Raw genomic sequence first — 26,064 nt, forward strand, 5'->3', positions numbered from 1 at the left:
GATAATAGCATACCTTTCCATACAGAGAGGCAGTTGAAGTATGGCTAAAAGATGATCTCCATTAAGTCTCCCAGTAACCCATCCTCTCTGCCACTTCAGCCTTCTTATGACCCACTCTGGTTATTAATGGCCCATGCACTTAAGGTGTGCGTGCGTGTGCATGCAAAAATGAGCATCAGTCTGCAACAGACAACCATCGTAACTCCTGAACCCGGTCGCACAATGTGTCATTTCCTTGTTACTTCGTTTTATGTGTGGGTGTGTGTGGCATTTCATGCCCTGGAATAATTGTTAATGCTCATATTGGATGTCGGCCTGAGCAGCTATTCCCCCCCGACCGCCCGTTGTAACGGAATATGACTGCCGGCTCGGGTGTCTAACAGAATGTACGTCCCGTGGCTGATTGACATTCTACATACTGAAGCGAGCGGCAGGGCTCGTCCCTCTCCTTCCCAGATGTCATTTGGCAGACGGCCGGAGTGTGTCAAAGCCAGCAAAAATATTGTCAAGTGCTTTGTCTAAGGGCGCCCTGGCAGATCTTCGAACCGGCGACCTCTCGGTTCCAGGCCCAACTCTCTAAACACGAGGCTGTCTGCACACACAGTTGTCAATCCATAGTATCGTTAATGATGGGATATGTATGGTGAGTGCTGTGTGTGTGTGTGTGTGAGTGTTTTGTGTGTGCACTGTGGGGACACGAAACAGACAGGGCAGCCTGTGATAATATTAGTATTGATTCCATGTGGCTAGGCTTTTCATCTCTTGGAGGAATGGGCACTGAAGGCCCACATTCTATTAAACCCCTCCAGTTCTCCATCATGTCTCTGACTCTTAAGACCTTCCGCCTGGCCGCCGGACCAGAGACACTCATTGTCACTTTTGGATTGGGTTTGTGTGTGTCTGTGTATGCATGTGCTGACCTGAGAATGTGTGCATGTGTTTGCGTGTATGTGTGTGGCTGTGTGTGTATTTGTGTGCGGGTATTGCAGTATGACCTCGCAGATCCAGCTACAGCCTGGGCGATAGTCGTCCTCAGGCACAGAAATTCACTGAGGATAACCTAGACCCATAACACTGACTAGTAGACTGTTTTAAAATCACTACTCACAACAACAACAACACAGGAAAAAATTGTCAACACACTATCTATAGACGTTGAACTTGGACTGCGGTAAAAACCTTTGGGGTGCTCAATATATAACAGATTCAAACAGCTTGGGTAAACCCTTGCTATCATCAAATTTTAAGAAAAGCAAAATCACACACGTCATTGTTCTTGTTTTAAACAATAGCTTGACTGTTTTTGACCTCAAAAGAACAGCGAGCAAACTCACAGGAAGAGGAACTGCGGTGCTTTAATGACAAGGGGCAGATCTTTAATCTCCATATCCATCTTATTTCAGGTCCTAACACATCAGCAGGGGGACGTCCATCACTCTGCCCGTCTAAAAATGTAATGCTCTCCATCTCACCGCTCCCAACAGGCTAGTTGGAAAGGCACTCTGCAGCTAAATTAGGACAAATGAACCAGAATAATCAGCCACTTCTGAAAGAAGAAAGTTCGGAGAGCAGCAGGGGTTACAGTGCCATTCGTAATTTTTAGGGCAGCAAGGATTATTTCCATCTCTTGGTTCTCCACTCCAACGGTTTGGATTTGAATGTTTTGAAAAAAAACATTCACTGTGAGGTTAAATTATATAAAATGTATATATTTTCTTTGAGGTTGTGTACATATTGGTGCTACCAGTTGGAAATTAAAACACGTTTTATACATAGTCTGTTTCTGGGGACCAAAATAGCTGATCATAATAATGTAGTGTTCAGATTAAGAACATAAATTTTACTGTTTGCGTGAACATCCTCTACATACAAATACTGAAGTCTCAGACCCATTGACTCCACCAGACCCAAGGCATCTTCACTGGTGACGCTCAATTTTTTTACTATTTTGCCAGGGGTGTAGGACTGATGATACATTCTCCTTGTCAGCAACAACTAGGTTAAGCTGCCTTTCTCAAGAACAGAAAGACATTTTTCACCTTGCTGACTTTGGGATACAAACTAGCAAACGTTCTGTTTTTGGTCACTGTAGGCCTATTACCATTGTTTGTATAGTATTTTCTGCATTAAAGGGGCACTGTGTGAAACCTGGTATCCAAACAATGACACGACTTGTCATCTCCTCGTCTTCCCTCTCAGAACAAGACCGGAATAGTATTAGCTAGTTCAGAGAGGTTTAGGGAGGGAAAGATAGCACTGAGTGTCTAAAGCGTATGAGTAGATTACAAGCCAATGCAAACTGATAGACAGACCAACGAGAAAGCTGAAATGTCAGGCACAGATACATACTGTAAAAAAATAATAATGATTTGAAACATTAACTGCAGATGTTTCCTGCTAATGTTTGCTCGTTTATATGCTAGTAGTACAGTAAAAATCTTACATACTGCCCCTTTAAGTCTCATCTTCAGGAAAGACTAACTTTGCCAGCCAAGAGCTTCCCACTTCACTGCACTGAAAAACTCTGTAGTTGCTATGGCAGTCTGTTTGGGCTCATTGCCTTGCTGTATGATGAATAACTTTGGGGGCATTTGCTTGTACTTTAGCAGACAACGTTTCTGTACACTTCATTGATTGCGTAACTGCGGACGGTATAATAAATTCTGAAGACAACTGAGGCAGTGGCAGCCACCCATGACAAAGTCATAACACTCCCTCTGCCATTTCACAGATGAGCTGGTACGCTGCAGATCTATGACAGTTCCTTGTTTTTCCACCACACTTTCCTCTTGCTCTGCATTATGGTAAGCATTCTTTGATCATTCACTGGAGAGGTCTTCCCTGGCCAACCGGACCGTTCACAATGGCCCAGCTCATCAGTGTCTCCTATTCAGGGACGGCCCAAACTGTCTTTATTGACACCTCTTTGGCCCTTCAGGCGACAGACCAACATCGGACTCCAAAGGCCAACGCAAAGCCTGGAATCAAGACTAGACAATGACAGATATTTTATGCCTGCACAAATGATGCGACAAAACACACCTGACTAACGTGAGAAACACCCAATACATTTGTTCCCTGGAAACTGGGGGTCTGTACGGAGAAAATATTGTCATTCCTAAATGACATGCGTCATGCTCCCTACATTTGAGGAGTGAGAGCAATCCGCTGGCTGACCACAGGGATTGTATGCACGTGGCTCGGGTTGTAGCTTTTTCCCTTGGGAAACTGACAAGCACACACAAGCAAAAAAAACACACAAGTGCCACTGCTGCTACAGTCATACTCCAGTGAGCAGAGTAACAGCCTCCATTAGCTCCAGAATGCTAAGCTGACCTGTTTCTCGGTCCTGGGGACCAAAAACTGAGAGCTGGCCTAGTCACATTAACAGGTACGAGACACCAGAAACCCTTTGGGTCCCTAGCTGAAGCACAGAGTAGAGAGGGATCCGACAGTATTGGCCGTGAAAAGCAGACGTGTGGGCATGCATGCACGCACACACACCACCATTACGCCAACAGAAAGCTCTACTAAAACTAGCCCAGTGACCTTTTTAGATGTAATGAAAAGTCTTCCACCCGTTTCTGTGTGTGACCAGTAATGACAGGCAATGGACGTGTAGAGATTCCTGGAATGAACCGAGGAACAAAGCAGGCGGACACTGTCGCCATCTCTGTCTGTCACAACACAAGTGACCTTTTCCATAAGGAATCTGCATTGATTGCATGCACACACACACACACACACTCACACACACTCAAACACACTCAAACACACACACACACACTCAAACACACACACACACACACACACACATACTCAAACACACACACACACACACACACATACTCAAACACACACACACACACACACACACACACACACACACACACACACTCAAACACACACACACTCAAACACACACACTCAAACACACACACACACACACACACACACACTCAAACACACACTCAAACACACACACACACACTCAAACACACACACACACACTCAAACACACACACACACACACACACACTCAAACACACACACACACACACACTCAAACACACACACACACACACACACTCAAACACACACACACACACACTCAAACACACACACACACACACTCAAACACACACACACACACACACACATACTCAAACACACACACACACACACACACATACTCAAACACACACACACACACACACACACACACACACACTCAAACACACACACACTCAAACACACACACACACACACACTCAAACACACACACACACACACACACACTCAAACACACACTCAAACACACACACACACACTCAAACACACACACACACACTCAAACACACACACACACACACACACACTCAAACACACACACACACACACACACTCAAACACACACACACACACACACACTCAAACACACACACACACACACACACACTCAAACACACACACACACACACACACACACACACTCACACACACACACACTCAAACACACACACACACACACACACACACACTCAAACACACACACACACACACACACTCAAACACACACACACACACACACACACACACACTCACACTCAAACACACACACTCACACTCAAACACACACACACACACACACACACTCACACTCACACTCAAACACACACTCAAACACACACTCAAACACACACTCAAACGGCAAGGAGTCCGTGATTTAGGAAAAGAGGCAATACCAAAACTGTTCGGTTAATTGGGAATGGGACCGGGTTACAGCCGCCGTTACGAAATAGCCTGAGAGTTGTCTCACACAGCCTCAGTCTCCCTGGCTGGCCGCGCGCTGCTGCAGTTCTGTGGTGATGACATGTACTTGGAGATGAGACATCCCGACAGCTGACGGAACAACGCAAGTTGACACTCAGGATTTTATGACGTTAAAAGGTCAAACATTTACACGAGTATGTGCTTTATCACGGCCAGCGTAGTCAATGAGAAGTGACAAAAGATTCGGCCACAGCTACAGTACTAGCCTGCGACTTAAGCACAGAGCATCTAGAGAAACACTCTGGTCTGAAAATGCATTGATGAGTGACCCGTCGTTAAAAAGCACAGTAGCCGCATTGTTCACTTCTCAGAAGTTGAAAGACAATGTCTTCTACTGTCCCACAGATCATGAGTATCCCAAATTATACTATCCTGTGATCCAATCACGAGAGCTATGAAACAAACTGTGTGCGTGCGTGTATAATGTCATAACATTGAGAATGATCTATCCGGTGGCTCGAATACCACTGCAGAGGGAAAAAGTTATGTTAATGCAGGCGCACGTCATGCTCTTTCCCTTGCCTTGACGCACCTGTTAGTCTCTCCGTAAAATAGCACGGCTTCTAAAATAACCTTTCACTGATGTACAAGTGCATACTACAAGGCTACTTGCCAACTGTATTTATGGCATGACAAACTGCCAGAAGGACGCACAATTGTAGTAGCCAAGTTTAAACGAAACCACGGTAACATTTCCTCTAAAACGCCTGTAAATAAATGTTACACACACACACACATATATATATATATATATATATATAAACTAACGTGTGTTATGAAACTCTTTTTAGCTTACATCGACAGTGGTTGTGTGCTTATACAGATACCTAGCCTAAACCGCCAATGATCAAGCAATTTTGAGGCACAATAGCAAGAAAAACTCTTTCGAGCAAGGCATACGTTGGATACCGTTGGAAATAAGACATACTTTGGATAACGTAAAGGTACCACACTCACCCGCTGATTAATGGAGTTATTCACGCTGGCCATGACAGTTCAAAGACGAACAATCCTCGAGTATACAAACAGTAAATAAGCACTCTTATGCAAGACCAGGCTACAACGTCCCAAACAGCTCGCGCATTCAGAACTCTCAGACTCCAGACGAATCCATTGCCAGAATATCCATGTATCTTCAGAGGGGCAGCTGAATGCAGTTTTAGCTTGGCTTAACCCAGTATTACTGTGACCCGTTCACCAAAATCGGATACCCCTTACTCGGGCTGGACGAGTAGAGAATTTGGCGGTCATTTGCCTGAGCTCATCCCCGCGCTGTCATCTGTAGCCCCCGCGACTCACTCCGCATCACGGGGCGGGTATAGACTAGCCGCAGGAGGACCAACCGGAGAAGCGGCTATGCACACAGAGAAAGCTGGCCGCAGGGTGGGGAAGGTTTGAGTATGGGTTGCCAGTGCGTCTGTCAAATCCTTCGCTGACTGTGCCTACATCCGCCCACTATGGAAAATTACATAAAAATAAACAGACTGCATGTGTGTCCGACTGCATCGTGGTTAAATAGGGACAATTGAAACAGTCAAATTCTTCAGAGAATTTCCAAATGACTCAGATATTCTGTGTTAAAGGTAGCGTACAGTTTCCTTAAAGCGCATAGGTCCACAGCTATGCTACTGTGCCAAGCCTGTACACTGACTATACAGTAAATCCTTGCTAAGTCTCTCCCTCCCTCTCTTTAGCTTTGCCAGATTTCCAGATTACAACATCGACAGTTTTCCTTTTGGAGACTCGGTGAAGCAGGGTTCTGTAACTAATGGTCTGTAATGTTTCTAAAATTAGAAAGATCAGGTAGGCCTATGTTTTGAAAATAATGAATAAAGGGTTAGGCTAAAAATTACATAGAAAATCTGGGGCTGGTAACGTTTACACTCCGTAACACACATTGCCCAATAAGCAAATATCTATATTTTTGTAACACCTGAAATAAATCACTATGTCTACATTTATCCCACGCTAGAAATGAAACATCCGCTGGCTCCACTTCTGTGGCTAAATTGCACGGCCCTGTGGGTGCGCAGAGAAGTAGGTGTGCGCTGATGCGCGTCTCTCTGTCGACAGGATCACGGATGGAATCGTTTCGCGGCCTCCTGGAAACGAGAGCGGAGATACGGAAGAGTCGTGCAGAAGGAACCATGAGAAATGTCTCATACACCAATTTCCCTCATAAATAGTTATTAGCCCGCCTTCAATTGAGAGGCAGGTGTTTAACAAATCAATAGCGGGCATTTAGTCCTGATAATATGGATGACAGTGAGCCCACGGCTAAGTAATCTCCGCGGTGGCCCATAATCAACTAGGAATGTGTCTGAATGGGTAAACACCTGGGGTACTACTGGTCAGTCGAGGTCCATGAATCAGATAAAAGTAATGGTTTTGCCATAAACACTATGTTGACCACATTAGACCTGATAAGCAACACCTACAGCATTAGCCTTTCACACTATGGACTGTGGGTTTGCTCACCAACCTTTTCTATAATACCTTACTTCAGCAGCTGTATTGTCATTATCAGGAAGGTCCTGATTATGATAAAAACACAAGTATGTAACAGTCCGACGTGTTAAAGACTTACTGCATCACAACGCTGTATAGCCTACCTGCAGACTTCAGGTAACGAGTTGCCATTCGTTTTAAGCAGCTATAGCCAGGGAATCAAAGGCTCTATTTTTACAGCCAGACCAAGAGGTCTTAATTACTACACGCTTGGACTGAGACGGTGAGCCAAATTGGAGCAGTCAAATAGGTAACCTGCTGTCACTCACACGGTTCCCTGTTTACATGGACAGACGCAAGGGAGGAGTGATGAAAGACCACATAGGAGCATGAGGTGGTGGGACAAGAGGGAAGGGCGAAGACAGTGAGGTGGTTGAGGTTTGAGTGAAAAATATGTTGCTTACGCGAAGATGTGGAAACAAAAACACACTGATCTAGATATGAGAAGATATCAGGAGGAGGAGAGAAAGACTGCTTGGCTTGGCTTCAGTCCACAACACAACCGACATCAATCCTGTCAGAGCTCTTCACCTCCAGCAAAACACTGTGGAGGAGGCCTCCTCGTGACGGCTTGTCATGGTTACCGCCTGACTGTGAGAACTGCTAAGACTACCCACACAGTGAAAGTCTGTGGCTGCACGGTCAAACAGCCGTCAACAGCAACAAGGATACAGTACAGCGCTAACACAGCTAACTACACCCGAGGAAGGCTTTTTTTTTATTGCACTTTTCGGGATTAAAGACCTAACCAGACTGAGTCAGAAGTCATTTTGTAAACAGCTTGTGTTTGCGCGTGCGCGTCTACATTTGTACGTGTGCAGGACTAATATGAAAGTCAAGAGCAGTTAACATCCTGCAGGGTAATTGGATTAGAGTTCCAGGACACAGTGGACAAGTAGCTAGAGAGCTGTAACATGCAAGATAACTGGCTAGCTCCCTAGCATTGTCCTCACTTTACACCCAAACCACTGGGCCATGGACTGGAATGCCAAGCTAAATAACAATAACAAAACACTCCATACATGGTCTCTCTATCTCACACACACACACACACACACACACACCATCAGATGTGTGATGTGCCTGATGTAGGCTACCTGAGTGAGGTAGTGGCACGCAGGGAACTAGGCCATGGCTAGCAGGACACTAACGCCATGACGATGCAATACTGCCATCTATTTGTAAGTATCAAACACTTTAAAGGTGCCTAAAGCTCAACTCCGTCCGCCCCTCCCTCCGCCCCCCCTCCGTCCGTCCGTCCGTCCGTCCGCCCCTCCCTCCGTCCGTCCGTCCGCCCGCCCCTCCGTTCGCCCCTCCGTCCGCCCCTCCGTCCGTCCGTCCGCCCCTCCGTCCGTCCGTCCGCCCCTCCCTCCGTCCGTCCGTCCGCCCGCCCCTCCGTTCGCCCCTCCGTCCGCCCCTCCGTCCGTCCGTCCGCCCCTCCGTCCGTCCGTCCGCCCCTCCGTCCGTCCGTCCGCCCCTCCGTCCGTCCGTCCGCCCCTCCGTCCGTCCGTCCGTCCGCCCGCCCCTCCGTCCATCCCTCAATTCATTGTTTTGTATGAGGACGATGGCAATGCCAAATGGCAGAGGAAATGTTTTGTCAGGAAATGGCCTTGGTGCACAAACTATTGGACCATTAGTCAGAAAACCAGGCTGTGTGCATTTAATTTAACAAAATGGGAGGTCTTGGTTATCACAGCAAGAACTGAAATTGTTTCTTTTATAGTGTCTCAGCAACAGGCATTATGAGATGTCAAGTTGGCTTAAGTTCAGACTAAGTGTCCCTGACACATTATCTAACGAACATGTCTGGTGACCTAGACACACTGACCTAAGCGTCTGAGAGGGACTTGGCAGAGAACGGGTTAACAAGGGGTCTCTGGAACAAACAAACCGTTTCTCTGCCCAGCCAAAGGGGATTGAGCGGGGTGCTTCCAAGAGCCAATGAAAAGGCCTTCCTCCAGCACTATGGTAAGCTGGCTTAACCTTTATGTTTTCCAGCTATGACAAAATTAGATGCACATACAGTTCCCCTGCTGGAGGAAGAGTATGGGGCTCTAGTTCTCTACTCTAGGAAACTTGGGAATTTAAAGTCTAGGCCTGGTAAAACAAAACTTTAGTTGACCAATAGATCTATTTATCCCCATGTGATAGACAAACAACATTCAATAAAAATCTATTTTAAGCTCAAGAATGAAATTTCACAAATGACTTAGGAGGGGACATATTACTTTTTATAATTACATTAGAAGTCAGAAATCAAGATAGCAAGACAACCATATTCTGTGTGATGTGCCATTTATGAACTGTGTGCATGCACAACCCTGTGGGTAAACCATTCTGGCAGTAATTTCCACGTCAAGGAAGATTTCTCGAACATGTTCTCAAATGTACACACAACTATTGAAAGCATTAGAATAAGGGAGCTTGTTAACTGGACAGTTTTAGTAAAAAAAAGTAAATTAGTATATTGAATTGTGAGAAGAATGGCAAGAAAGCAATCCATTCCTTAACTCTACACCACTTTCTAACACTTTGTGTCGATTGACTTACAGTTAGGTGCCTTACTTACAGTTAGGTGCCTTACTTACAGTTAGGTGCCTTACTTACAGTTAGGTGCCTTGCTCAAGGGCAATATGACACATTTTACCATGTCAGCTCAGAATTTCAACCAGCAGCATTTTGGTCATTGGCCTAACATGAACTACAAGGCAGCCCTTGTTAAAGAGAAACAAGAACATTCCACAAAGTCAAATGAAAAAACTGACAAAGTGTGTTACGTTGTTATCGATCAATTTCTATCACATTGTTCAGATTACACTCTGTATGAGACTTGACAATGCATATAAAAACTGGAATGGAACGTGGTAGGATTTCAAAATTCATAATGCACAAATCACCCACAGTAATAACCCACATTCATACTTTTCCCCTAATATTTTATGATAAGAAGAGTGGGAGACCTTTGGAGACAGACAGAGAGATGGTGCCTGCACGCAGCCTGACCAATCTACAACACAGCAGCCTGGCAGCCTTATGGGATGCCCTGCCAGAGTCAAAGTCAGCCAACTTCAAAAAGGGCACCATTTCAACACCCCAGAGCACCCACTCCTCTTGTGACCCAGGGTCACTGACCCCTAATCAGGAGCTGGTGGGCATAGGGATAGCATGATATCACCATGTCTGAGGGTTTGTTCCGCTGACATCATCAGTGAAATGCCTCGGAGGCATAGGGGATTTCAGGCAGTCCGGGCCTCTTTGCACCTCCCAAGCGAAAGTGGGCTTTCAGTAGCTGGACTAATCCAACCCAACTCAGTCGAGAGCCTCTGTCCCTTTATGGCCCTTCGTGATGATTTTTTTGTGGTCCCCACCCTTATCAAAAGCTACCCAATCCCTGATCTAGAGAAAGTGTTGAAACGTAAAAATAACCACATTGTTATGCAAGGAATGTATCCATAACCAATACAAAAGCTGAGATAGACCTTATTTGCAGAAACTGTGAAGATAACCTCTGCGCTGCTAGCTTATCCTTTTGCATGACTGAAGTACAAATATTAAGCCACTTCGGCTGATGCCAAACAGAGGAACACATTCAGCTGAGATCCAAAAAGGGATGAAATTCAAAGTATTTGGAGCTAACAACCTGAACGTGCACATGTATGTAGGTGTCAGGTAGTAAGAGCATTTGGCTGGTAACAGAAGGGTTGCTGTTTCTAGTCTTCAAACTGACAAGGTGTGAAATCTGTCTATGAGAAAAGCACATAAATTAGCTCTTGAAACTTGGTCTTGAATAAGAATGTCTGAAATGAAATCCATAGAATTGGTATAAGTTAAAAACAATTAAAGTATGATCTGGGATCGTTTTCTTAGACAGAACTGCAGCAACCTTCAACTGCTACTAGGGGAGACCTGTATCCCTCCAAAGACTGCTAGGAGAGACCTGTATCCCTCCAAAGACTGCTAGGAGAGACCTGTATCCCTGCAAAGACTGCTAGGAGAGACTTGCATCCCTGCAAAGACTACTAGGAGGGACCTGCATCCCTGCAAAGACTACTAGGAGGTACCTGCATCCCTGCAAAGACTACTAGGAGGGACCTGCATCCCAGCAAAGACTACTAGGATGGACCTGCATCCCAGCAAAGACTACTAGGATGGACCTGCATCCCTGCAAAGACTACTAGGATGGACCTGCATCCCTGCAAAGACTACTAGGATGGACCTGCATCCCTGCAAAGACTACTAGGAGGGACCTGCATCCCAGCAAAGACTACTAGGAGGGACCTGCATCCCTGCAAAGACTACTAGGAGGGACCTGCATCCCTGCAAAGACTACTAGGAGGGACCTGCATCCCTGCAAAGACTACTAGGAGGGACCTGCATCCCTGCAAAGACTACTAGGAGGGACCTGCATCCCTGCAAAGACTACTAGGAGAGACCTGCATCCCTGCAAAGACTACTAGGAGAGACCTGCATCCCTGCAAAGACTGCTAGGAGAGACCTGCATCCCTGCAAAGACTGCTAGGAGAGACCAGTATCCCTGCAAAGACTGCTAGGAGAGACCAGTATCCCTGCAAAGACTACTAGGAGAGACCTGTATCCCAGCAAAGACTGCTAGGAGAGACCTGTATCCCAAAGACTAAGGGAGAGGCACGCAGTCCTGCAAAAGGTTTCCTGCAAGCACATACTCCTGTGGTGACATTTTCACAGCCTGACGCAAGCTTGCACTACTCACACACCTCAGCAATCTGTCCCCATAACATAATTATCTGAGTCACAAGGATGTCTGTGGAATATCCAGCAGTGAATGGTTTGTTTTGATGGTGATAACCATTTGTTTTCTGGGTCCTGTCTTTTCTCACCTGGTTCCCGGGCAGTACTTAAGAAATAAGGCATGAGGGGGTGTGGTGTATAGTCAATATACCATGGCTAAGGACTGTTCTTATGCAAGACAAGTTGCAGTGCTGGGACGCAGCTGTTAGCTGTGGAATAAAGGCAAATTACCACAAACCCTAGAGATGCCTTATTGCAATTATAAACCGGTTACAAATGCAAGAAAGGCAGTAAAAAAAATGGTGATGTCATACCGGTGGTATATGGTCCCATATACCACGGCTATCATCCAATCAGCATTCAGAATTATAAGAACCTGGTTTATAATAAACATACAAAGCTACAATGGATTGTCTCTCACACACATAAGAGACAGATGGGCAAAGATACACAGATACATTTACATGAATATGGTAAAAAGAAAACAGAAACACAGTTTTTTCGATTATGCTTTTGGATGCGAATGTTACATTTACAACATATAAACAATAACTTTTATGGACATAAAAGATCAAACATTTTAAGGACTTATCACGCGCACATTAAACACACATATTCACATACAAATACTATAATCAAACATAATCAGAGAACTAAATTAGATCCTCATGGCGAAACAGAAAACCAAATGTTTTCAAGTGCAACAAATACAACATCAAAAAACACTTTCACACAATCGGTACATTTATACACATTCAACAATGGCCACCATCTGTTAAAACACAACCCGAAGCAATCTGCGTCTCCAGAGTATGTTCTGAAGATTTTATTGCTTGTGTTTTACGAGGGAATGACATTTTTAATTTCTCCGCCTGTTCAATCCAGTGACTTGCAAGGCTGTTGACATTGTAATTCAAGCATGGTTTTCTAGTATTTTGGTTTGTTTGCTTTTTCTCTTGGATTGAACGTCCAGAGTGGCAGTTTGAATTAGGCTGAGATTTTATTTGCCTAGTTACTGTTCATCTTATGAGGCCAGAATGCCAGGGCTGAATGAACTGGTACAGGCTAGACAGAAAAGGAAATTATAATACTGAGAAAGGTAAACAAACCGACTGAAATCCCAGAGTCGACAAAGTAAACAATCTGCCATTGTTCCCACGAGCAAAGCAATTGACCTGGATTTTTACCTCTGGATAAGAGGTCAATGAAATGAGACTCAGCAGACACAGTAAGAAATACACACAGTGTTTGGACTGACCACCCTTTGACCTCTCTGAAAAGCCTCACATTTTTGGGTGGAACGGATTCTACAAAGGTTCGGGAATGATGCAGGGGACGTTGGTCCGTTCTGAAAAATGCTAAGAGCGCCCTCTGGACTTGGATGGGATTTGTGTAATACAAGCAAAAATTTTAGCATCTGAAAACAGTGCCAGGTCCAAAGCATGGATGGATTCTTGTCAAACCTTGTCCATTCACCACTTACAGGTTGAGGACGCGGGGGTTGGTGCATGGAAGGCCACAAAGGGACATTCAAATGAAAAAGGAGAGATCAGGCAGAAGGGTGGAAGAGGAAAAAAAGTGTGAGGATAGAAGGCTAGAGAGGCAGTGAGGAGGGTTAGCCATTTGCTAGGCTGCCTGTCTCCTGCACCCACCTGAAAGGTGTTTTTCAAAGGAAGCTGGCTTAAGACGAGGCATTTCACTGGTTCCTTTTCACACAGAGTTCCTATTGAGGCCCGCTCCTAGTCCAAACCACCCCAGGACCTGTGCTGGGGCCAGAGAGGTGCAGAACATGCAAGGCTGGGGGGGCTAGTCACAGGGAGGTAGGGGGCGTGGGTGACCACAGACCCTACAATGCCCCCTTTCTCCACCACCTCTTCTCGTCCACACCCTCTCCAAAACCGCCAGACATAGCTGTGGCACAGGCCGGCCAAGGCACGGTAGAGACATAGCTGTGGCACAGGCCTGCCAAGGCACGGTAGAGACATAGCTGTGGCACAGGCCGGCCAAGGCACGGTAGAGACATAGCTGTGGCACAGGCCCGCCAAGGCACGGTAGAGACATAGCTGTGGCACAGGCCCGCCAAGGCACGGTAGAGACATAGCTGTGGCACAGGCCCGCCAAGGCACGGTAGAGACATAGCTGTGGCACAGGCCCGCCAAGGCACGGTAGAGACATAGCTGTGGCACAGGCACGACAAGGCACGGTAGAGACATAGCTGTGGCACAGGCACGACAAGGCACAGTAGCTGGACAGGTGCAGAGAGATGAGTGACAGCCACAGAACCAATGTAAATATAGTCCCAATTATGACAGATCAGGACAAATCAGGACACAGAAGCAGTGTATCACTGAAATATGACTTTGTATAAAGGCTTTCTTACATAGATAGTACTCCTCAAAATCACGTGCCTGTACATACATACACACGCACGCACACACACGCTAGGGATTAGTGGCCCGAGGTGCTGAGATTAAGTTACTCGCTGAAAGCACTGTATTCAGCCACACCATAGGCCTGTCTGTGTTGGCGGAGCACACCTCTCCTAGGAAGACTGGCAGCTCTGGGATCAGCAACCTGACAGCTAAATCAACAACACTGCAGGAATCCCCGGGTCCCCAGACAGGCTGAGCATGAATGAAAGAACCAAGGAATGAATGCAGGAATGAAAGAACAACTGAATTAGTGGATGGACAAATGGATGGACCTTAGCTGGGAACTTCTGAATGTAAACAATCCTCTCCGTGAAACAACCAGTACCATTAGCCAAGTACACAGCTGGAACGCCAACAGAGTCGAACGGCTAAGTGGTGTTACATGATGGCCTGTACAAGCTTGTCTGAGCTATAGACGTTGCTCCGGACAGATTCACAGATGACCCTTTCCCTTCTCAGAGGAGCCACAGCAGAGGAGTGGAGTTTTACGGTCGTGCGAGAGGTCAAACGCGCCTGTCGGGCGGGAATCCACAACCGATCTCCAGCCGTGACAGCCTTCAGACACAGTCCACAATCGCCACCCGCCAATATGAAGAATCATGTAATGGAACACAGCGGTCCAGACACAGTGGTGTGGTTTTACCAGGAAGAAACTCCTAGCAAACCCACTTATACTGGTCCAGAGCAGCTGATCTGTGATTGGTCTGATCTCTCCCCAGCCAGAGGCAGCAGTGGGGAGGATCAGACCTGCTGCACGCCAGGCTGGACCAATGATGGGTAGGACAGGGCATGCCAGGCTGCACCAATGACGGGTAGGGCAGGGCATGCCAGGCTGCACCAATGACGGGTAGGGCATGCCAGGCTGCACCAATGATGGGTAGGGCAGGGCATGCCAGACTGGACCAATGACGGGTAGGGCATGCCAGGCTGGACCAATGACGGGTAGGGCAGGGCAGGCTGGACCAATGACGGGTAGGGTCACTAGGTAAGACCTGGGAGGAGGAGCACAGGTACAGTGGATATAAAAGTCTACACACCCCTGTTAAAATGCCAGGTTCTTGTGATGTAAAAGAACGAGGCAAAGATAAATCGTGTCAGAGCGTTTTCCACCTATAACGTGAACAATTCAATTGAAAAACAACCTGAAATCTTTGAGGGGAAAAATAAAATAAAAACCACAAAAACCTTGTTGCATAAGTGTGCATACCCTAAAAACTAATACTTTGTTAAGGCACCTTTTGATTTTATTACAGCACTCAGTCTTTTTGCGTAAGAGTCTATTAGCATGGCACATCTTGAAGTGACAATACTTTTCTTTGCAAAAGGACATCTGTGCACAGCCCTCTTCAGATCACCCCACAGATGTTCAATTGGATTCAGGTCTGGGCTCTGGCTGGGCCATTCCAAAACGTTCATCTTATTCTGGTGAAGCCATACTTTTGTGGATTTGGATGTGTGCTTTGGGTCGTTGTCATGCTGAAAGGGGAACTTCTTCATCTTCTGCTTTCTAACGGACGCCTGAAGGTTTTGTGCCAAAATTGCTTGGTATTTGGAACTGTTCATAATTCCCTCCACCCTGACTAAGGCCCCGGTTCCTGCTGAAGAAAAACTGCCCCAAAGCATGATGCTGCCACCACCATGCTTCACTGTGGGTATGGTGTTCTCTGGGTGATGTGCAGTGTTGTTTTTGCGCCAAACATACCTTTTGGAATTATGGCCAAAAAGTTCAACCTTAGTTTCATCAAACCATAACACATTTATGGATGTTGTTCTTTGTAAGAAAAGGCTTCTATCTTGCCACCCTACCCCATTCATATGAAGAATATGGGAGACTGTGGTAGCACACAGCCAGTACTTGCCAGAAATTCCTGCAGTTCCTTTAATGTTGCTGTAGGCCTCTTGGAAGCTTCCCTGACCAGTTTTCTAATAATCTTTTAATCAATTTTGGAGGGACGTCCAGTTCTTGGTAGTCTCTGTTGTGCCATATTTTCTCAACTTGATGATGACTGTCTTCACAGTGTTCCATGGTATATCTAACGCTTTGGAAATTACTTTGTACCCTTCTCCTGACTGATATCTTTCAGTGAGATCCCTCTGATGCTTTGGAAACTCTCTGCAGACCCGACTAACGTCCTCAGTGATGACCTGAATTCAACTAACCTGATCTACCAGGCTGAGTCAATAATAAAAACATCAAGTGCCCTAAGTGCTCTAAGACAACCAGTGTTGTCTACCAAACAACACCGCCTTCCCGGCAAATTACACCCATTAGAGAGCCTGGCCATTCTAGAACATCCCTCTGCTCCTGACCTCTCGGGGAGCGTGGGACTGGCCAATCACATGGAGGACAGCAAACGTGTGGAGCACATACTCCAACTTGTTCAGGGCAAAGGCATTTCCACTGTATCAGGGATCTACGGTATACAGTGAAGTATGTGTCCGCGCCCACGTGGTCTCGCGTGCAGCGTCCATGTGCATGTAGACTGTGCATGACATCACACCAACTCTGTTGGGAACCACTGGGTCATTTCCTGTTCCCATCAGCCCAGTGTGGGCTGGGAATTCCTGCATTCCAGGGACAAAAGGGCTTCACAGCGCAGCCATTAAAATGGTGTTTTACTGTGGCCCTTATGAGCGTCGTAACGGAGGTGAGCGAGAGGGCCCTGAAAAAAGGAAAACAAGAATCACTGCTTGCAGGAGCCAAGAGTGTGGTCATTCCAATTTGAAAGGGACTTGTTAAAACCTGAACAAACTGGGAAGTTTAGAAGAGGAGGAGAGCCTTTCTGGATGACCGGAAACAAACCAGGGAGTAAGAGACTATATAATGACACATTCTGCCTGGGTCTGGAATAGTGTTTCTGAGGCCTCGGGATGCATGGTCCCATTATTTGTGAGGACTGTCCCTCAGAGCAGCGTCTGTCTGACCGGCGGAGACGACAACAACGGGGATGTCGACAGTGTTTTTCAGCCCGTAGCAATAGGATCGCCCTCGGCCCTCCACTACCTTTGGGCAAAACACATTCTGCTACAGCAGAACTCAGCGTTGACTTCCAGTGGGCTGCACAGCTCCAGCGCATACAAAGAACCGCTGTTCCAGAAACCCACCCAGCCAGGGAGGGAGAGGGTGAGGGAGGGAGAGGGAGGTGGAGAGAGAGACAGGATGACAGATCCTTTCATTAAACCATTACGAGGACACTGCGGAGACACACAAGCCTGTTCAAGCAACACTGTTTAAAGCCATGTTCCACAGACAACCCAGTGAAGGTCTCTACCCTCTGCCAGTGTAAGAACACATTCGTGTGTTGTTCGTCTTTCTCATGGCGTATAGCTTTGTTGGTTTGGGACCGATTGGCTTCTTGTGACTGGGATCCAAAAGGTACTGCTCGTGAGACGGTCAGGGATGATTCTACCATGTCTGAAGGGTTTAGGGTTCAGTAGGGAGGCAGGGAACTCTGGGGGTGGGGGGCAAATCCGGCCTCCTGTTCTAGCTAAGTGGGGCCTACCGGAGGACACAAAGGAGCCCCATCTGGTTCTAGAACCGTGTTACGGAGTGGCAGTTAATGCAACCTGGTGTTTTTATTTTAAAACAGATAGCGTGGCATGTGTGCACCCATTAAAAAAAAAAAAAAAATCACTACTCAATTACCAAGGCGCTGAGTGCCCCGAACGGACCACCTGGCTGTCTGCTGGGGCCAGAACAAAAGGCACAGCTCAGTGCGCGGGGCCGTGGTGATCTGCCAACCTCCGCCACGGCGTTGTCCAGTACCCGGCAGTGGCAGCCCAGCACTCCCTTTGTCATCTACCAAACACGCCCCTGACACCCTAACACACAACAGCTGCAGAGCACAGAGCCAGCATAGTTTCACTGCGAAGCAGCCAAGACCTGCAGAATGAAACATTTGAATTTCCATATTTTATATATATATATATATTTTTTTTTTCTTGGACTCAGATGTTCAGACTTTTCAGCAGTGGCAGAACAGTTTCATGCGAGGCTCTGCTTATTCCTCATTCCTGGCTGAATTGTCATTTCTTTGTGTGACATTCACATCTGTGACATCATACCATCTGAGTCTGATCAGTAACAGTGTAGCAATATTTCATGATATATTCACACACACACGCACACACGCACACACGCACACACGCACACACGCACACACGCACACTTTTCCCCTTTGGGGACTTGGGGAGAGCAGTGCATGTTCAGTTGCAGACAGTGTTGGTGAAGCCAGGGTTACAGAGCAACTAACTGTACAAGACATGGTGTCGTCTCCTGTTCCCCTTCGCTGACAGACTCGGGCCATCTGGAGACCACACCAGACTGAAAGCATGACTCCTTTTGTCGTGGAGATTTTCTCAGCCCCCGCCCCAATCAAATTTTAACATGTAAAAGCCGCACAGCTGGAAACTGGCCCCACAACTAGCCTGTGTACTCCACTACAGCACACCATTCAGCTCAGTAGCACAGTAAGTGAGAGGCTGTACATACACCCTGGTGTATAGGCAGCTTTCCATATCTCCTGCCATTGCTACCCTGTTATATTATACACACACACACACACACACACACACACATAATGTAAATAGGCCCATTAGAAAATAAAATAGTGAAACGCCCTGCACTTCTGCTGTGGCTGTGTAAGATATGACATGACAATACTGGATATCGAAAGGCAGGTGATAGAGGACAGCCGATCAAATGCTGTAAGAAAGACCGGGAACTGAGTAGTGACAAGTTTATATAGTAACAGTGAACCGTTGACTATACTGTATTACCTGTAAACTCAGCGCGATCTGGCGGATGTACATCATGTTTAGGTCCTCCAAAATGCGCAGTTTGTCCTCCATATCTGCGTATCTGTCCATTGGCACCCTTCAAATAAGTAGGCAAATAGAGGTAGCCTCTCTCTGAAACTCTACTTTATTACTCAGTTTGTTACAAACGAAAGCCGTTTATGCGAGTTCAGAACTCAAATTCTCTACGAAGAACACCAAGAACGCTCATAGTGGCCAATGAAAAGCTAAATAGATAACATACCACTAACTGACTGCCCTTTCAAAATAGATCCGCCTTGATAATTTAAGGGTTACTTTAAGTCTCCAAAACAGTTCCGCATATGAACAAATAGATTGATGAAGTGTTTGTCTTCTGAAGTATCCAAACCATCTGCGTTAAAACTTTGAAGGTCTCCAATCTGCACAACACCGACTTCTCCGAAGACGCAGGAAGAGGTAGAGACGTGTGCGAGCGCGCTCACAGAATCCAGTAACAGTGTTCATAATACATACAGACAGTCCACAGTGTATATTCTTGCCAAAAAAATACTTCTAGCAACAGAGCTTCTCAAACACACGAGTTAGTCAACTTTCCTACTTGGCAGTGGTGGAGAGAATGGTTCGTTTTTAATGCAATTCTTCTCTTTGTGTTCTTGCGTCCTGCTTGTGAGTGCCGTCTGTGTGCTGTGACAAGACATCCCCACAAAAGGGCATCGCCTCCGCCGGAGCGAACAGCACAAGAACTCTACTGTGCGCAACGGGAGCCGAGGGACCTCGCGCTAAATTAACCCGTACAACGCGCCACTCGCAACCGAGCATTAAACATAACAAGGGGAAAAAAAGAAAAAGTATAGAGCGGGGGAACACTGTCTCCACGCCCTTTAAAACTAACAAATACCAAATACCAGACAATTAAAGGGGCATTTGAAAGGAAGTGGGAAGAGGGGAAACGTTGTTCTTTACAGTTTGTTTTGATAACAAAACATGTCAGATGGCGCATTATCACGGGAAACAATTCCGAAACTCAATGTAACCCAATGAAACGTGATCACTCAAAACCTCGTAGCTATTAAGCAAAAAATACAATTAATTCATTCACTGGACATCATTCTTGTCTGGATGTTCCACAGAGAATGAACTACGCATAATGTCGGTCAAGGGGTCAATGGTGTTGGTGGATGTGTGTGTGTGTGTGTGTGTGTGTGTGTGTGTGTGTGTGTGTATGTGTGTATAACCCGTAAAACACCGAGTGTAGGGGGGAATTCAAATGCATATTGGTTAATACACTACATATCCCTTGTGACACCAGATATCTATACTTTATTGCTTATTCATGAAATAAACTATATAGGGGAGAGAAAAAAAACAATTTAGTAATATCCAATAAAATATATTTAAAAAGGTAGATGTTAAATGCCAATTTGTAGCAACATTTCCAAAGTAGCCAGTAAAAAACAATTACTGTAGCTCTTTATCATTGGTCATACTGACACTTTATAGCGTTTTCAAAACAATCTGGAAACGGCTGAAATCAAGAAAACGTATCCAATTACAATATAATGTTCTTTCTCGTCCGACTTCCGCGCATCGTATGAATCTCAGCTGTTTAAGTTAATTACTTAGTCAGTGCGTGTAGTGCGCGTGCGTGTCATTCCCTCTGGCGTAGGAGGAAAAACAACCATGAACCACACGCGGAGACCCTCACAGGAAACTCACGTCATCTTACAAATCTAAACGACCCCCCCCCCCCCCCCCCCCCCCCCCCCCACACACACACACACACACACACATTTAGTTTTCACAAACAAAAAATATTCGTACACAATGATTCTGCAAGGTCAAATTTGCCAGGCACGGCACGCATTTACACATCATCCGATGGTAGTAGTACTCCACCACACTAAAACATATTTGCTAAGTGAATATTGCATCATGAGGTATACTACAAGAAGGGGGGGAAGGTCATCTCGGAAAACATGAGCAAGGCAGAGGGACGGCAGCAGGGGCACACTGGGTGATTTCCCAAAGAAAATCCTTCAAATAATAATTATCCAGCTAATCGGACTTATACACACTCTTAGGCTACTCACAGTGAGAACATGTATGAATTGTTCTTGTAACGTGTAGGGAGGTGGGAGGAGAAATGTGGTGAAGGGGAATCCACTCTGGGAGCGAGGGCGTTCAGGGTTTATGAAAACATTCTGCAACTGGTTCAGAGGTTCAGCCACTCCCCAAGGAAACTCTATCGGACCTGGGGATAGAACCAGGCCCAACCTTGGACCGGAGGAACTCAGGCGCAGGTTGGTCAAAATTCCCCACATGCCACTTCCAGACCAGTGTTCCAAAAACAACTGTTCATTTTATAAAGTACACCCTTTATCAAAGGATTAATTATCTGCTCAGCAATCTCAGAGGCAGGTGTGAACAGATATACACATCACTCCATTCTTCCCTCTGCTGAAATGAGGCACATGTATTCTGGGTTCATACTGAATGAGCTACAGATCCAGTGCTAGTTCCCTCTCCACCATATCTGACAATACAGGAAACTACATCCAATTCAAATATTTAGAACAATTACTCTTCCATTAATTGCGCAATTACCAAAGCAATTTCAGAAAACGGACCCAAACCAAGTCAGACCACCAGGCGGTTGGCAGGTGCTCACCAGAGGTTTTGGAACATCTCAGGGACGGCCAGATGTTTCACAATTTTCCTTCTGGTTCTGAATCAGGCATACTAACTCTGGCATAGATCAAATACATGGAACGGACGCGGCTCCCTGAGGAGAGTGTTGTGGACCACTGCCTTGCCACGGTCCACAGCTGAACAATGCAGCATAGTTGCAGGCAACACAAACATCCACAAAAACTGTATCCACTAGTAGCACAGCTTCTCAGTCGAAGGGAGAGCGAGGTAAACTCTACCACAAGACAAAGGCTGAGACACACATTCACACTCACAGCTGTGACAAAAGCCTCGAGGCTGAACGCCAAAAAGAGAAAGAAAACAGACATTATCCAAATAATAGGGTGCACCAAGGGGCGGTCAGTTGAAATACAACGTGGGTGTGGTAACTCTACCTGGACACGGGCCAGCGCCCCAGAGGGCACTCTCAGTCTCAGGTATTTAAGGTGTGCAAATTAGAAGTTAGCGTGGTGCTGACTGTAGTGCAGCCAGATGTGATAATCGCCAAACGGAAGGTGCTCGAAGTCCCTCCCCGACGTCTAGACGTGGCTTTTGACATGATGTTAATGCGATTTTTACCTCCATCTATGCTCACCATCGTCGATGAAATGGGACAGGTAGAGAGATGGAGAGGTAGAGAGAGAGAGGTAGAGAGAGAGAGGTAGAGAGAGAGAGAGAGAGGGAGAGGTAGAGAGAGAGAGAGAGAGAGAGAGAGGGAGAGGTAGAGAGAGAGAGGTAGAGAGGTAGTGAGGTAGAGAGAGAGAGAGAGAGAGAGAGAGGTAGTGAGGTAGAGAGAGAGAGAGGTAGAGAGAGAGAGAGGTAGTGAGGTAGAGAGAGAGAGAGGTAGAGAGAGAGAGAGAGAGAGAGGTAGAGAGAGAGAGGTAGAGAGAGAGAGAGAGGTAGAGAGAGGTAGAGAGAGGTAGAGAGAGAGATTCTGTCATACGTTCATTCCCCAGTGTGCCAGTCTAGCTTGCCCTGAACCTTACGTAACGGCGGGCGAGTTCACAATGACCGGCTAGCTCTTGGTTCCTGAGCGGATGTGCAGGGTAATATGGGACGTTTCCTCTCTGTAATCAGCAGGGTGGAACACCGGGTCGTCCCCTAGCTTCCACAGCCACAATTATTTCCACAAATTCTCCTCCTAATTAAAACTGTATTTTAAACCTACCATGTTAAACGTATGCCCAACTTTAACCATTAATAAATGAAGACCAAAAATATGTTTTTATTTTTATGAAGTTTCAGCATATAGACAACGTTGACTTTGTGGCTATAGAAGCTGATTCCTGGAACACTGGGCCAGTCAGATCTAGGGTAGACGGACTACAAACCTGCCAGCGCTGACCTATCCAGAGGTGCACAGTATACGCAGGTCTTTGGTCCACGGCGGATTAAGCTAATCCTGATCTAGCGATCGAAGACGATTACTGGAGAAAACATTAAATCAGGTACTTAAGTGTATGGCCAGAACTAAAGCCTGCGGTCACCTCGAAAACAGGATTGGCCCCTCACTGATATACTGATGTATTGGAAGGTTGAAGTATAGATGGCTGACCACAGGTCAGAGTCAGTGTCTCCACTGTACACTGTTTAACTCTGTGCCAGCATTGACTGAACTGGATCCTTTCAGATAACGTCAGAAATCCCTCCGTTGGCTCAGTGTAGGAAAGGGAATTCAGAGACATGGGAATGTATCACACCACCAACCAATCGGCAGAGGTTCAAATACTTTCACGTAAAACAGTCTTCTTCTGAATAAATTGCAGCGATCATCAGGATAAGGACATTTTCTGTGCTTCTTCCTGTGCTCACAACATGCAGACCCATGTCCTGGAATGTAATTTACACTACTGTTCAACAGTTTGGGGGTCACTTAGAAATGTCATTGTTTTTGAAAGACAGGTCCATTTTCCGTCAATTTAAATAACATCAATTTGATAAGCAATTCGGTGTCTGGCTAGAAGGACAGAATCCCGGAGATGGCTCTTCACTCTTGAATTTGAGACTGGTGTTTTACCGGTACTATTTAATGAAGCTGCCAGTTGAGGACCTGTGAGGCATCGGTTTCTCAAATTGAGTCCTCCTGCTCAATTGTGCACTGGGGCCTCCCACTCCTCTTTCTATTCTAAACTCTTCAATCTATTCTATAAGAAAAAACTGAAGAGTTTCAGAAGAAAGTTCTTGGTTTCGGGCCATTATGAGTTTGGAATGAAACACACATACGCTGATGCTGAAGATACCGAACTAGCCTAAAGAAATAAAGTTTTATTGCTTCTTTAATCAGCACCATAGTTTCTGCGACGCTAACATAATCGCAAAAGGGTTTTCTAATGATCACATAATCTTTTAAAATTATAAACTTGTAACCAAACACATTGCGCCACTGGAAAACAGGACAGATTTTTTATGATAATGAGCCTCTGTACGCCTATGTAAATATTCCAGTACAATCAGCCGTTTCCAGCTACAATAGTCATTTACAACATTAACAATGTCTACAGTGTATTTCGGATCAATTTGACATTATTTTAGTAGACACAGCCAGTGTCTGTGGAATGTACCACAGCCAATCAGTTGGACTCCCATGTCCCACACACTCAGACACCCTGGCAGGGCCACGGCAAGTCCCGAAACCACAACAAAGACACTTGGCTGTCATCTACACCCTAATCTGTAAACTGAACCCCACCCAAGCTACACCCCGTTAACATTTAGTACAGACGTAAACATGCACATACACAAAAATCACACACACACACACACACACACACACACACACACACACACAGTCTAGGAGCATGTGAACTTGTGTGAGCCAAGGACAGTCTCCATGGAACTGGGTATTAGTGCGAGAAAAACTTTCACACAGGATGTCCGGTTCCGGTCTGCTTCCGTCTGTGGTCAGTGTGGTGTCCTGCTGGGAGCAGTTCAGTCAGCCTTTAACCCAACACACCTGATCTACCTGATGATGTCATCTGATGAGCTGAGAAACCAAAGGGCAATCATTCAAAAAACCTCTAGCGGAAAGCGCATGCGCACGCACGCACGCACGCACACACGCACACACGCACACACGCACACACGCACACACGCACACACGCACACACGAGCAGATTGACATCTCTCAGAGCAGCATTCTTGGCTGAGAAAGGAACAGGGAGTAACACACACACGCGCACACACACACAGACAGAACTAACAGACTCCATATGTTAACTGACACAATCATTTCCTCCACACTCATCCCTCTTGAGACCATTCAGCACAACGTCAGCTGTAACCTGCCAGAACGTTCCATCGGCATCCCCGCCAGCCTCCCATGGCATTCAATCAATAAAATTTCAATCAATCAAATTTGTTTATAAAGCCCTTTTTACATCAGCAGTTGTCACTAAGTGCTTTTACAAAACACCCAGCCTGGTCGTCTTGATCTGCAACACAACCAAGAAGACTTTGGACAGGAGCAGCTACAAGTCTTTCGAGCCTGGTACTCAGGAGGTGTGGGCCAAGACCTCATGTCCTCCTTTAAGAAAAGTTTTGAGAGTGCATTCCTTAGATTTACAAGGATTTACAGTGGAGAACTGACCCTACTCCTCGGCACAATTATATAGCAGCGTAAAACCTCAAGGCTGAGACACGGTGGACCAGTGACACTGTAGCTCCAACCAGGGGAGGCCCTGGACAGGGCCCAACAGGCAGGAGGTAAATCCACCTACATTGCCAAGCATCAACTATAGGGACACCAACCAACCGCAACCACCCTGAAATGAGTGCCGAGTATTGCCAGCCGAGTTCACCCCAATTGCACAATAGTAACCCCACAGAAATACTGCAGGCCACAGTAGCCAAATCACCTCTAGAGATTTTTATATTTTATATATTTTCAGGCATTTTATCCTTTATTGGATAAGAAAGCTAAAGGATTCAAACCCACCTCACAGCAGTACTGGTGCGCCAGAGTCAGCAGCTTAAGACCACAGAACCTCCAGAGGCCATCAGTGATTTCATGTCTGGCTTTTCCTTTATTTGTAAATGAAGCTGATTGATTGGTTACTGA

General features: G+C 46.0%; 1 protein-coding gene across 6 annotated transcripts in view; it reads right to left on the reverse strand.

Annotated features, from left to right (window-relative positions):
* The window catches only part of rtkn (rhotekin), a 62,167-nt gene that overhangs the window by 24,601 nt on the left and 11,502 nt on the right, over positions 1-26,064 (reverse strand). For 2 of the 6 annotated variants that reach the window (XM_013136858.3, XM_013136857.3), the window contains exon 1: positions 19,320-19,910. The exons of 3 other annotated variants lie outside the window; for them this stretch is intronic. In XM_013136858.3, the coding sequence (XP_012992312.1) occupies positions 19,320-19,409 (90 nt within the window). In that variant the 5' untranslated portion in view covers positions 19,410-19,910. Of the gene's footprint in view, positions 1-5,790; positions 6,466-19,319; positions 19,911-26,064 lie in introns of those variants that run through there. One more of the 6 variants, XM_013136859.3, reaches the window with a different exon arrangement.

The sequence above is a fragment of the Esox lucius genome, chromosome 13, assembly GCF_011004845.1.
Source record: "Esox lucius isolate fEsoLuc1 chromosome 13, fEsoLuc1.pri, whole genome shotgun sequence".
Taxonomy (NCBI): Eukaryota; Metazoa; Chordata; class Actinopteri; order Esociformes; family Esocidae; genus Esox; species Esox lucius.